Source organism: Macrobrachium rosenbergii, chromosome 12 (assembly GCF_040412425.1).
Source record: "Macrobrachium rosenbergii isolate ZJJX-2024 chromosome 12, ASM4041242v1, whole genome shotgun sequence".
Taxonomy (NCBI): Eukaryota; Metazoa; Arthropoda; class Malacostraca; order Decapoda; family Palaemonidae; genus Macrobrachium; species Macrobrachium rosenbergii.
The window spans coordinates 89,939,982-89,954,047 of record NC_089752.1 but is presented as its reverse complement, the minus strand read 5'-3'; the positions used below and the strand labels follow the sequence as shown (position 1 = coordinate 89,954,047).

The window sequence follows — 14,066 nt, the reverse complement described above, 5'->3', positions numbered from 1 at the left end:
TTTGTAACCCATCTTTAGTAGAACTTGTTGCAATTTGGACTGGGTTTCTCCCGTTCACTCGACCACCTTTTCCTAAAGCGAAACTCGATGAGCCGACCTTTATTATTTTGTGAGCTTATGTTTTTTTATTTTAAATTTCATGGGGCTTGTTTCTTCCTTCCATTCATTCGAAACTTGCAATTAAAGAAAGAAAGGAAACTGAAGACATGGAACAAAATAGCATTTCTTTTCAATAGCAATCATTGTGGTAACGCTCATAAACTACTTTTGCATTTATCATTTTATACATAGAGAGAGAGAGAGAGAGAGTATGTATATATATATATATATATATATATATATATATATATATATATATATATATATATATATATATATATATATATATATATATATATATATATAGAGATAGAGAGAGAGAGAGAGAGATTTCTTGCTCACTATTTTTAAATTTTTGCTTATTTTTTAATTTTGTTTATTTTAAAACGGGTTGAAGAATCATTGGTAAATAGGAAATGTTAAAGTGTCCTTTGCCCAAATATATATGTCTATTATATATAAATATATATATATATATATATATATATATATATATATATATATATATATATATATATATATATATATATATATATATATATATATATATAAGATATTATTTATATACCGGTATAAAATAATTTCGATACTTAAGAAAATACATTCACGCTTCCAAGTGTCATTTTTATAATGTCTTATAGATATACTTGGCAAGCTTTCTGAATTGCTACCGAGTATTTCCGGTTGCATAATATTGAAGTTGCCGAATAGTTTATATTTTTATTTAATTAAAACTTGCCAACCTAAAAGACCTCATACACCAAGCCAGTTGACAGAAATGTTTTGATTTTTCTTTTAAACTTACGATTATAGCTGCACTTCTAAAGCTTTCCTCCTTAAACTTCCTTCCCTTTATTTACTCTAAATGAACTCTTTTCTGTTAAACTGTTAAACTTTCATTTTATATATATATATATATATATATATATATATATATATAAACTTATATATATATATATATATATATATATATATATATATATATATATATATTCACAACAAATTTATATATATATATATAAACATGGAAGGGGCAGACTCTCCATACATACATACATTTCCGTTTACTTGCTTGGTCACTTCTTTTTAAAAAAATCTTGCAAATATTCTTTCCAGTCCATAATGATTTTATTTTTGCTGCATTTAAAGTTTATCATGGTAATGCCTCTGCCCTCAGGACCAGGTAAGCAGGAGGCTTGGCTGAGAAGGCTGTGTCTGATGGCTTTCCTCGTTGTGAGTCTCGGTTTGCGAGGAGCTCAGGGTCATGAAATCTTTGGCAGTACTGCTATGGAGGTCCTGAAAGGCCTCCCCGAAGTGGGACGCGCTCTGAGGAACACCCTTCAGGCGATCCTGGCGCCTATTTTTCAGCCCCGAGATGCCACGGCCCAAAGCAGAGATGGTAAGGGTCGTCTGTCTAATGTTTGAAAGTTTTCAGCGCCGTTTGTATATGTTTTTATTTCTTCATATGGAAACAGCTGACTGCTATGAAATATTAAAGGGGAGAAAATACGAAAAACTTTTCATTATTCCTGAGAAATGTAACTGAAAAGTATATGAAATTGCATAGCCAATACAAGATTATTAGCTATTGTTTTAAAATTGTATGCAGTAAAGCTTCTCCAGACCAACCCTTACTGGAAATAGTCCTCAGCAATACCAATCGACCTGTTATTATGACAAGATTTCATTTAACTCCTGACATAAGTTTGACTAATAATTACTGAAGAGATATTTAAGTGACTTTCTTCTCTTGATTTTTGTACTGATAAAAGAACAATTCGAACCATGAAAATTATATTTTTAAGTGACTTTTCATCAACATGATTTAAAGTCTCTGTAAGATTGCCGACACATAGTCATGTCAGTATCACTTTGAATAACAGCCCTAACTCAATTTATTTTTCTCTCAGGCACAACTGCAGATGCATCGAATACTTATTGCTACGGAGAATTGGGATGCATCGTTATTAGCAGGGACTTTTACCACCCCATTCACCGGCCATTAAACTTAGCTCCAGGGAAAAGGGAAGACGTAAGAGTTACCTTCAAGATAACATCAAAGGAAGATCCCGTGGGAGTGGTTGTTCCTTGGAATGATGTCAGGAAGGCCAAGGAGTCGTCGTTTAAGCCCAACAGGAATACGAAAGTTATTATTCACGGCTTTTCGAACGGCAGGGACATGCCCTTCATGGAGGTAAATTGACAAAATCACAATAATAATCCTCGCTAGGAAAAAACTTGTTGCTTACTGAAGAAGCCTTCTTCAGCTAGGTTTATTAAAACAAAGAAAAGACATGAATGGCTGAGGAAACTTGACGTTTTCACAAACTACTTCTCATAGGCAAGTTTATGACACTTCGATGATTTTGACGATTGATAGTCACATAGGAAACTTGCATTTGTAATCAACCTTTAACAGGCATCCTAAGAAGATTCGTTCCTCTAAGACAGGAAAATGCCTCATTAAAGTAACATTAAAATCGTTATATTATTAAAACGTTCCATTGTTCTTTCATGCATCAGGATATGTCAAAGGCCTTCTTGGGCAATTACGACGTCAACATAATATGGATAGACTGGACAGATGGGTCCTTCGTCCTCTACAACAGAGCTGTGGCGAACTCTCTTCTTGTCGGTCTGGAAATTGCTCACTTTTTGAAATGGCTTCGGGACAATATGGGTCTTAATCCTGCAGACATTCATCTCATTGGTCATTCCCTAGGGTCCCACATAGCAGGTGAGCATCTGGCTTTGAAATATATGTTTGAAGGTGGTGTCACAATATTAATCTTTTCTTGTGTAATGTTTCCTGAATTGAAAATCAGAAAAATTGTTTTTTTTTTCAAGATTCTATTTTACTTTGAGGAAAATGGGTAATTTAGGTCCATTATATGATGTTCATTAACATCACTAATCGGTTGCAAGTTTCTATACTTAATTTATGGTTTCAAGCTGGCTTAAGCACATTAGTCTTTTCTTGTATAATATTTGTTTTTGTTACATGCCCAGAATGATTAACTTTTAGATTTATTGTCCAGGATATGTAGGAGAGAAGATTCCTGGTCTGGGTAGAATAACGGGCCTAGATCCTGCTGAGCCTTTCTTCCAGCACCTTCCGAATACAGTTCGTCTTGATCCATCTGATGCCAATTTTGTGGACGTCATTCATACTGACTCGGGCTCTATCTTTAATATTGGTAACTATTATTAAAGTTATTTGCACGTTCATATGGCAATACATAAAAAATACATAAAATGGAGAGGGATGATAAGGACTTGATGACTGAGTGCTAATAATAAGTAACCTAGGTCAGCTGTGAAACAGAACTTCTTAACAACTCTCTCTCTCTCTCTCTCTCTCTCTCTCTCTCTCTCTCTCTCTCTCTCTCTGTCTGTTTGCACTTTTCCTAATTTACATCAGATTCTTTGAGAAATGCTGTTTAAATTGTCAGAATGAAAAGGAACGATAACATCAGTGTTAAAGAGATAAGTAGACTCTAAGAAATCATGTTTCTGGAGTAGTACCTGTTTTCAAGTTCTTAATTTGATATACTGGAAAAATTACAGAAAATCTCTTTTCGTGAAAAACGAGTTATTCGGTTTATCTTTTAACAACTTAGATATAAAAACAGTGTAATATTTCTGTTGTGATTCTCTCCATCTCGCGTCAGGTCAAGGTTTTGGACTGCGACAGCCAGTGGGTCACGTGGATTTTTATCCAAATGACGGTAAGCGACAACCAGGATGCGAACCCCCGTTGGCTATTCCGTTCAGGAGGATGTCCAGAAAAACTACGTTTAAAAATGGTTGGTAATCTCCTCTTGTTAATTTTTTCCCCTCTCTCTTTTCATCGAGATACACAATGTGCTTTTAATGCATGGTCCATGATGTTCCTCTTTTCATAATGTTTACGTCGCAATAGCTTATTTGCATAGTGTTTTGTCAAGTTTAGCTTGAGACATTAAAAGATATATACCGTTATATATATGTATTATATATATGTATATATATGTATAATATATACATATATATAAAAATGTATATATATATATATATATATATATATATATATATATATATATATATATATATATATATATATATATATATATATATATATATATTCATTCCTGGTTCAATAAAAGCACAACGGAGCTGAACGGAAATGTCTAAAGAATTCCATCTTACTCGGGAGCTCTTATAGTCATCACGTCTAGTTTCAATTTGGTGTGTCACACAGTCATTTGTACTGTACACTGCCCTTATAGACCACGGCGCTTGCTCATAGAGCATCCGTAAGTGCCATTCAGTGATAAAATGGTCTTGAAAAAAATGAGTAAAAAATAATGGTATGCAAGTGTACAGCAACTGAGAATATTCAAGCTAACCTACCAGCTAGTCAGTTTTATTTTCTTATCCCTCGATCGCACTGCAACACACAAGAGGGCGGTAGTCTGGCATATCTGAATGATTCTTGTCTTGGAAACAAAAAAAAAACGCCGTTGAGAATGCGATTGGCTGCAACCACAAGAGGGCGGTAGCCTAATGCGAATAGCATGTTTTTTATCAGACTCAATTAAATATTGTTCCCAGTGTCCTTTGTGTTAAATGAAATTAAGATATGGAGCATGGCTTTCCAGTGCGACTCAGCAAAGAAGGAAAAATGAAGATTACATGTCGGTATGTACTTACGGAACTTTGATTATTTTCATTTCTTGCCTTCTTTTATTGCTTTTCTAATGCCAATGAATATATCTGAATGATTCTTGTCTTTGGAATGTTACAAGAAAAAAACCAGTGAGTTAATTTTGAACTTATGGGTTATTGCTGCTCACACAGTTGTCTAATATACGATGACGTCATTGCGAATCTATTGGCTAGTTGGCGGTGATGGCCAGATTGTAAATACGCCCACTTCATTAGTTCGAGTCCTTATCCGTATTTTCATAGAAAATATTTTGATATGATATAAACCTCTTTCCATTTCCCAAGTGAAATGTTAATTATTGGAGAATTAGAGTTAGAAATTCTGTCATAGAATTAAAATGTCACTCGGAGTATGAAAAAAAGAATTTATATATATTATAGGGAATCGAAGCCGAAGAAACAAAATTATTGTCGAATATAAACAATTCGTTATTTCAGGACATTATGTTATATATGAATTGAATAAAAATAAATAATACAAGCCTTGTTTCATGATAACTTATATACTGTCGATTGCATACCTATAAATATGCTAAATGATTATATGAATCATAAGACACCATAAAATATGCATGATGGCAGTGGGGAGATGAAATTTCCAGATAAGCAGCCACTCAGTGATCAGCTGATTCCGACAGCTCGCTCATCGTAGATAACTTGACTGAGTAAGTCAGTATTGCCATCTTTATATTTTGATCCAGATAATATAAGTTTCGGTGTGTTATAACCCAGTCTATCAATCTTTTTAGATCGGAAACTTGCCGCAATTATATGTAAACATATTTAGGTAAAATAAATATATATCTTGATACATCAAACATTTCATTGACTCAACAAAGGAAAACAAATTGATTCATCATTGGATACATCAAACAATACCTCAAAATAACAAATTCATTCGTCATTGGTACTTTAAACAATTCATTTAAGTACAGCAATTACTTCAATCATCGCTTTCTGACTCCTCACTGTCACAGGTGATGTTTATAATCAATTTTTCAGTTAGATGGTCACGTGCTATATCACTTCTTCTATAAATATCCTCCACTTCTCTTGTGTGACGCATACATGACCTCCAGTCCTCTGCTGTGCCTCTGTCTATTGCACGTTTAGTTATATGTTCAACATTTGTCAAAGTCTGATTTTGATTTAAATTGCATTTCTTAACCTCATTTTTTTATTTGTGCCCAAATCAATTCTATGGGGTTGAATTCGCAATGATAAGGAGGAAGTCTAAGTACCTTATGGCAGCATCTCGAGCGATTTTGTCAGTTTCATACTCCTGCAGGTACTTGTGCTGCTTTACTACATCAAGAAGTTCGCACTTGGTAAAAGAAGGCCATGAGCTATATTGTGTTTGGTTAACCAGGAGACAATTTCCGCTTTCTTTGAAATGCTGACAGGTGCTTTGTTTGATATTTTGGAATGATATGAAGCATTATCTAAGACAATGAGAGACGGAGCTGGAATGTTTGCCAATAGCTGTGTTTGAAACCATGATAGGAAGCATGTATGATTCATACTGTCATGGTAATCACCCTTATTACCATTTTTCGATCGAAAAATTAGCAATCCTCCGGGTACGAATCCATTTTCTCCCTCAGCATACACTATGATAAATCTAGCTCCTTTTTCCGTTTTCATTCTTGGACCAACAATTCCATCGGGTAATGTCCAACATTTGTTCACACACTCGTTTTGATTGACCCATGTTTCATCCATGTATATTTCCGGCCTTGGGGTGTTGGATTTTCTGTTTTCATCAATAAGTCTTAGATATTTATTTCTTGCAAGAACAATATCGTTCCTTTCCATTCACAACTTCCTGCCACTTTCAACCTTTTTATAGCGAAACCCAATTTCCTTAACAAGCTTGAGAAGGACGTATAAGCACCAGGGAAATTCACAGGTGGCTCCTTCACCTTTTCTAGTAATTTCTCGATTGTTGGAATTTCACCTCTTTCGTAGAAAGCCTTATCTCCCGGCGTACACAATCCTTATCAAAATTATCCAAAGCTCCCATTGCTGGTGACGTTCTGGTCCTAGGGGGTGGGGAGTACATTTCTCCACGCTTGTGTTGTTGCTTTATTCGCTGAATGGAGCGGACAGATGTTCCCGTTGCAGCAGCAGTTCTTTTTAACATATTATCTTCGCATTCCTGATCATGTTGCTCACGGAAATAGTTAAGACCTTAATTACGACGATTCTCGTCTGGCTCATTATCCGTCCAGTACGTTTGGTGTCTTTCAAGAAATCCTCCATTATTGAAGTCAAGACATTCCTCCTTTATACTTCAGTGTATATATATCTCGGAACGGTTACTATGCTGACAGCTGTTTCTTTTTATTCTAGGTTAGCTCGGTTAACCACTGCGTTTGAAATTCCCTCCAATTTCAGTAACTGGCTATTCAAGTGATCATTTTGGCCCCCTACATAACACGCATGTTTTTTAAGCATTAAACATGTTATTTGGACACTGAGACTACTATACTCATTTCATATAGCATCTCCGTATTTAAATGACTTTAATGATTGACATGATTTTGACCTATCTTTTATATATTTACCGGATATTGAAGATAAATGAATCAGACTGCATTCGACAACGTGTAAAATCCTCGACTTTGACTATTTGAATTATAATGTAATCATAATATTCTCAAATTAATCAGAGGTGTTAATAAATTGACGTACTTTTTCTTTTTTTAAAGACTATAATTGACTGCTACAGGAAAAACAACTCGAATTAGTAGCCTACTTGCAAGCGCACTCATCACACTCAAATGAATAGCCACACGAACAGTTGCTGTGGACAGCACCGCCATCTTAGCGTGTGGCAACTTTAGTTTGTTAGTTTCAATAATAAAGATTCATCTTAATGTAGCCCATGTATACACACACACACACACACACACACACACACACACACACACACACACACACACATATATATATATATATATATATATATATATATATATATATATATATATATATATATATATATATATATATATATATATATATATATATATACATATATGTTGGTGTGTGCATATTTGTGTTTTAGAAAATGTTTATACATTTAATTTTCTAGACTAAACTATATATTATATAAACATATTATCATTATGTAACATTTATTATTGCTCTGCCTGTTTTATTTCCAAATGCATACGTGATCATAGTCACCACAATGCCTTCTTAACTTCTCGAATTCTTGACGCATTTTGGATAGGCTTGTCACTACAAAGCCTGAGAACCAAATGCAATGTGAATGCATTCTGACGTCCGTAGCAAGATTCGAACCCTCACCCGAATATCAGAATGAGGTCACGTTACCGACCTGGTTACGTCAAGGTCTTTACGTCATACTCTATTGTATTTCCAATAATTCATATCACATTTCTTTTTCGCCTATACTCCTAATATCTCTCGTTCTACATATGCAAATACATTTTCCTCTTTTGTCAGCCTTCCTGTGGAACTCCTTTTCAGAACAGAAATGATATGTTCCCATCTGACTATTGTTTTAATTTTTTATGTAAGGAAGCTCACACTTTTTTGTTGCTCGTAATACAGCAGAATCGAATGTCTTCTGCATCATCCGTCATTTGGTACTTACTGACAGTAGGTTCGTGTCATAGTCTGTTCTGCAGATGCAATACGGGGCATTGGGTCAAAAGCAGTTTGTATGTACGTCAGTGCTGCGTGGCAAAATAATAAATGTATGGACTTACATTTCCGTAAGAGCTTACTCTTTCATCCACATGGATAGAAGCTTTTAGTTCTTGCTTTTGAATCATACAGTACTAATCAGTTTAATAAATAAGTTACTGGTCATTTTAGACTGTCAATCATACGATTTCTTCCCTTCTCCCATCAAAGGGAAAGTGTCTTTCGTGCGGTGTCGATGGCACTGGCTGCGCTCTCATGGGTCTTCACGCCGATACCTGGCGCGGAGCCGCTACAGGAAAGGAAGGAGTTCAGCTTTTCACCTCGGCTGGAACTGCGCCTAGTTTCTGCAGTAAGTCGAACTTTTAGAAATGATTAGTACGAAGAAACTATTGTTTTTTTTCGGAGAACGCCATTTTATCTCAAAGGTTTTCCATATTTATTCAAACGATTTTCCACATTTAATTAAAGGTAAAGCCTGACCTGTCTTCATAGGACTGGTATTTATGATGGTATTTGTTTTCAAGTAGTATTTGATAATTGCATGCAACCAGAAGGCTTTAAAAACCAGTAGAATAACTCCAAACAAAACCTACCTTTGAAATTTCCAACGATGACTGCATCACTCTAGCACTTTAAGGAACGCTGCTGGTCAGTCATTAATATGAGGACATCTTACGTTTTCAACAGCAATGGCTTCATTTCTCCACAGGGTACCATTATCAGATTGTTGTAGAACTGGGAGACTTGCCCGGTACTGGAAGGGACAGAATGGGTAAACTCCATACAACCTTCATTGATGGAGATGGAAGAAAAATGGCATTTGATCTCACTTCAAAGTACGTATTTATTTTCATGGCTTTCGTTTTAGTTTTCTTATATTCAAACTTTTGAAATATCTTTCTTTTGTAAAAGGGAAAATTAAGGTATTCCAGCAAGGTTAAATTCACATAGATTATCCACTTTCCAGCTTTTCTTATTTGTCAAAAATTTTAGCACATAGCTGATATTCCTGTTTGACAAACCCCAACATCTCCATTGATCTCATACTAATGACAAAATATCGGTCGAACAGAAAGGAAGATATTTTCGCTACTGAACTCCACTATTTCAGGCATCCCAAGCAGTTTACCTCCAGGAACCACTACAGCTTCTTCCTCGAACACCCAGAAAACTTCGGGGACGTCAGAGAAGTTCAGGTGAAGTGGGAAATGACGCGTCGTGGATCCAAGTCGACGCAAACCAGCTTGTCTCTTCAGAAAATCGCCATTCGCAATGTCGACACTTACCCACTAAAGTAAGACCACTTTTGCGAAGTCAGAGATTTGCATTCAGGCAGGCGCTTCCGTTGGGATTTTCTTGAGAAGGCTACCTTGAAAAAGTGTATGAATAGTTAGTTGAAAGAGGATAGATCCTGAAGATGGAATGACAAACAAAAATTTAAGAAAAGATTGATGATAAAGAATAATACTGTCAACTAAACGTTGGTTGTGTTAGTATTGATATTTGAGATAATACAGCAATATTGTTCATTCTGATAGTGCCACTTGAGTTATCAATCTTCCTCTTAGGTGGAATGGCATAAAGAATATATGCACTAGAGAGGAATAAAAGAATACTAAATGAACAGCAAAGCAAAAGGGGAGTAAGATCAACTGAAATTTACAAAATTGAATCACAGCGAGACACCTTCACCGAATACAAGATTCAAATTACCATTAGAAATATACAAATATCTTATTCCTTCAAGACAAAATTTGAACGCAAATCGTTATTTGACAGTTTTTACTATAATTGGAAGAATAACGTGACTGATTTTACGGAACCATGAACTAATTATGAAAGTTACCTACAACCTGTAAAATTCTAATGAGGCGTTAACTAGGAAATTCAAGTCTGTGTAGACATCTTTGTTTATGTATTTGTATGTATGCATATGTGTATAATTATATAACACTTTAATGGCAAGGCCATTTGATGCTTACTTCCAAGTTATCACTATTGTTATTATTTGTTGTTTCTGTCTTTGTGGGTCTTTAATTTACCTATCTACATTTTCATCTATTTATTTATTCAGTCATTTGCTTACCTTTTGCAGGGAGAGCGTTAGTCGGCAAGGCAGAAGCGAGAGCTCGTTCTTCTTTTGCGAAAGATCAGGCGTCCCGGTCACGATCGCCCACCAAGAAACCGTTACGCTTAAAGTCTCTTCCAATTGCTTCGGGAGTAATTGAAGACAATGTTCGTCTTCTTTGTAAATGACTTTCATCTCCTCCCTTTCCATCTCTATTAACTTACACAACTGTGATGTAATTTATAAGTGTTATGTGAAGTACAGTTCAGCCGAGTCAAAGGACAAAAATTGTAACATGTCCAGATGGTTAGGATGATTAATATAACGAAGAGGTTGATTAGACTGTTTGATTCTGTCTTTGACTACAATGATGCCGAAATCAACAATTCAGATGACTGCATTCAAAATGGCTGAAATTATGCTTAATAATAATTTAATACCTGACTCTGAGGACATTATTTTTAAACATGATGTTTTATGTATAATAGTTATACCACTGGCATTAGTTTTAGTATCATTTCCATATGTGTTTCATTTGTCATCACTGTAAATAATATCATTGAATAGCAGATCTCGTACAGATTTCCCACCCCATCCTCCCCTTCAGGTTGATGGAACTTTGCTGAATGAGTCTGAAGCTTTAATTATCCCAGGTGTAACTTTTGACTCACATTTAACTTTTGAGAAAAATCTAGTGACAGTTTCAGCAAATGCCGCACGAAAGTTAGGTATTGTTCGTAAGGCCTTATATATTTATAAGTGATAAATCAATGCAACCTGTTTTATGTCATTTGTACCTCCTTTGCTAAATACTGTTCTCCGGTGTGGATGTCTGCTTCCGCCAGAGAGGTTGCTCTTTTAGATAGAGTGGATCGTGGTGGTAGGTTTCTGTTGCCTGATAGTAGCAGTTAGAAATTGGACCATCGACGGATGGTGTCTTGTTTGTCACTTTTTTCATAAGTTGTATTTCAGCAGAGATCTTTTACATTTCACAATTGATTCCTGATCCCCTATATCTGCCGAGAGCTACCAGATTCGCTGAACAGCAGCACCAATATACAGTAAATGTGCCTCGCTGTCGAACTTCTCAGTTCCAGAGGGCCTTTATTCCTCACACTGTTAGACTGTGGAACAGCCTCCCAGAGGATGTCATGCAGTTGGAACCTCAGAAGTTCAAGCGAAAATGCAATGCATTACTACCCTAATACTATTCTTTTTGCGTTTTAACACATTTTTATCTATTTATTTATTTATTAACTTATTTTTATCTTTTTAGTAAGTGGTATCTCTTCTTTCTGTAGTTCCCTTTACTTTCTCTTGCTCCTTCCTAATGAACATAATATTTTTTGGAAGCTTGAATTTCAAGTTAATGGCCCCTGTGGGCTTGTTCCATATGAATAGGTTTCATATTCTGAATAAATAATAATAATAATAATAATAATAATAATAATAATAATAATAATAATAATAATAATAATAATAATAATAATAATAATATCAGAGTTATCTCGTCATTTATCATTCATTCATCAAGATACACCATTTATTTTAGGGCAAAGAATCCGATCTAAAAGTAGGAGTAGCGAAAGTTTATTCTCAAAGTCAGTAAGACAAGGAATGTAGTGTATAAGCAGAGTTTTCTTAATATTTGCTGTCATATTCATGGCTGTCAGCTTTACTCTTGTTTCATAACGTTCCGTCCTTTTTGCTTTCATCATTTTGATCACTAAAATCTCCCGCTGCACCTTAGACTTTGTTGGGTACTCCATTGTAAATGTCATTTCCAGAAACATAATAAACAAGAGCAAACTTTGCCACGCCATGTAACCAATATGAAATACTTTGTTAGCCTAAACATTACCCAGAGTAATTTCCAGGACCTTCATTAAGCTTCTGTTGTATAAAATAGTGAATTTGCCAGGGGAATTAGAGGGTAAATGGTCTGTTAGTGAACAACGTGATAACAGCTGTTTGTATGTTTTGTCTGCATACATATGTGTATAGCATTTACTGTTGAGATTGATAGTGCCCTTGATATAGAAGGCAACCAAGCTAAATAAAATACTCCATATCATGATGCTTTTTAATGACCACTGTAATGCAATAGGAAATAAAGGATATGAAACTCTGGAATTTCTCTCATCTTCATCATGACCTACAGCATCACGTAACGCAAAGGGCCTTTGTGAACTTCCGCCACGCACGCCTTCCACGTGCTTTGTGATCTCAAATCTCCATTCATCTCCAGCATCCCTTCTTGTAGTTCTCGCTCCAGTAGGTCTAGCTCTTACGATTTTTTTTTTTTTTTTTTTGATGGCCACAGGATCTCAGGTGACTATCACATACTATTCTCCCAAAGTTATGTAAAGAACATTTCCATCTCCCCTTCATCATTATCACGTCTACATATGAGAACTTCCGTAATACCCTTTATGGTACCGTTTCTCGTTGTATCTTGTCATCTTATTCCTATTATTCTTCTTAGAGCTTTGTTCTCAGATCGAAAAAATCTTTTATATTTATTTTCTTCGTCATACGGATTCATACGGATCGTTCTATACATGTGTATGCAAATTTTATCATTGTTGCAAAATATCTGAAAGATTCAACCTCATTAATCCTTTCTTCATTTAGTTGTATTTATCCCTTTGCACAAACACTATCCTCATTACCTTTGTTTTTCTTAGATTTATCATGAGTCCCATCTTCGCCGCTATAAGATGCCTTCTATTCAGCAAGCTTTGTAAGTCTTTGGGTGTTATGTTCATTAAAGCAAGAACATTATCTACATGTTCTAGATCTGTAAAGATCCTATTGTTACTCCAAACTAAACCTCCTCTTCCATCTTCGACCACTTTTTCATTATAAAATCCATGAGAAGGGCAAATAGAAAAGGTGAAATAATATTTCCTTGCAGCACCCTAACAATTACTGAAAATGCAGCTGACAAGGCCGCATCAACAACGTCTTTAAATCTACCCTTATTAGGGGTAATTAGCTAGCTTAAGAAATTCAGCGAGATTGCCATAGCAACGTAAGACTTTCCGTATAATTAGTCTGTGGACACTTGTCAAATGCCTTCTCATAAACAACGAAAGCTATCAGAGGGGGATTTTTAAATTCCACACGCTTCTCCACGATATGTCCTAACACTCCACGAATTTCTTTCTCCAGCCTGTAGAGATAAGCATATACGAGTATATGAATTATTTTCTCAACGATCAACGTATGTGCAGTGATTCGACAGTTACTACATTCTATCAAGACACCTTTCTTATGTACTCCTAGTGACTTCCAGTTCCCAGTCATCAGTCTTTGTATCCTTATTCCATATTCTGCACAAGACTAGTTAGTAAACAGGGCATATATCATTTCTTTGTCAGGTGAAATCATCTCTGCAATGATTCCATTTTGGCCTGGCGTTTCCAGTGTCATAAGATTTTTTATAATTAGTATATTTAAGGCTTTCTCAGACTCCGGTATAGCGATCAAATTATCTTCCTCATATCCCTTA

At 35.3% G+C, this 14,066-nt stretch overlaps 1 protein-coding gene across 1 annotated transcript in view; it reads left to right on the top strand.

Annotated features, from left to right (window-relative positions):
- The window catches only part of LOC136844137 (pancreatic lipase-related protein 2-like), a 34,261-nt gene extending 21,635 nt beyond the window's left edge, over positions 1-12,626 (top strand). Inside the window, exons 2-11 of the mRNA XM_067113151.1 lie at positions 1,277-1,498; positions 2,010-2,293; positions 2,623-2,836; positions 3,138-3,296; positions 3,771-3,905; positions 8,356-8,423; positions 8,695-8,833; positions 9,194-9,320; positions 9,596-9,778; positions 10,580-12,626. Coding sequence (XP_066969252.1) covers positions 1,277-1,498; positions 2,010-2,293; positions 2,623-2,836; positions 3,138-3,296; positions 3,771-3,905; positions 8,356-8,423; positions 8,695-8,833; positions 9,194-9,320; positions 9,596-9,778; positions 10,580-10,712 — 1,664 coding nt within the window. The 3' untranslated portion in view covers positions 10,713-12,626. The remainder of the gene's footprint in view (positions 1-1,276; positions 1,499-2,009; positions 2,294-2,622; positions 2,837-3,137; positions 3,297-3,770; positions 3,906-8,355; positions 8,424-8,694; positions 8,834-9,193; positions 9,321-9,595; positions 9,779-10,579) is intronic.
- Positions 12,627-14,066: the final 1,440 nt, after the last annotated feature.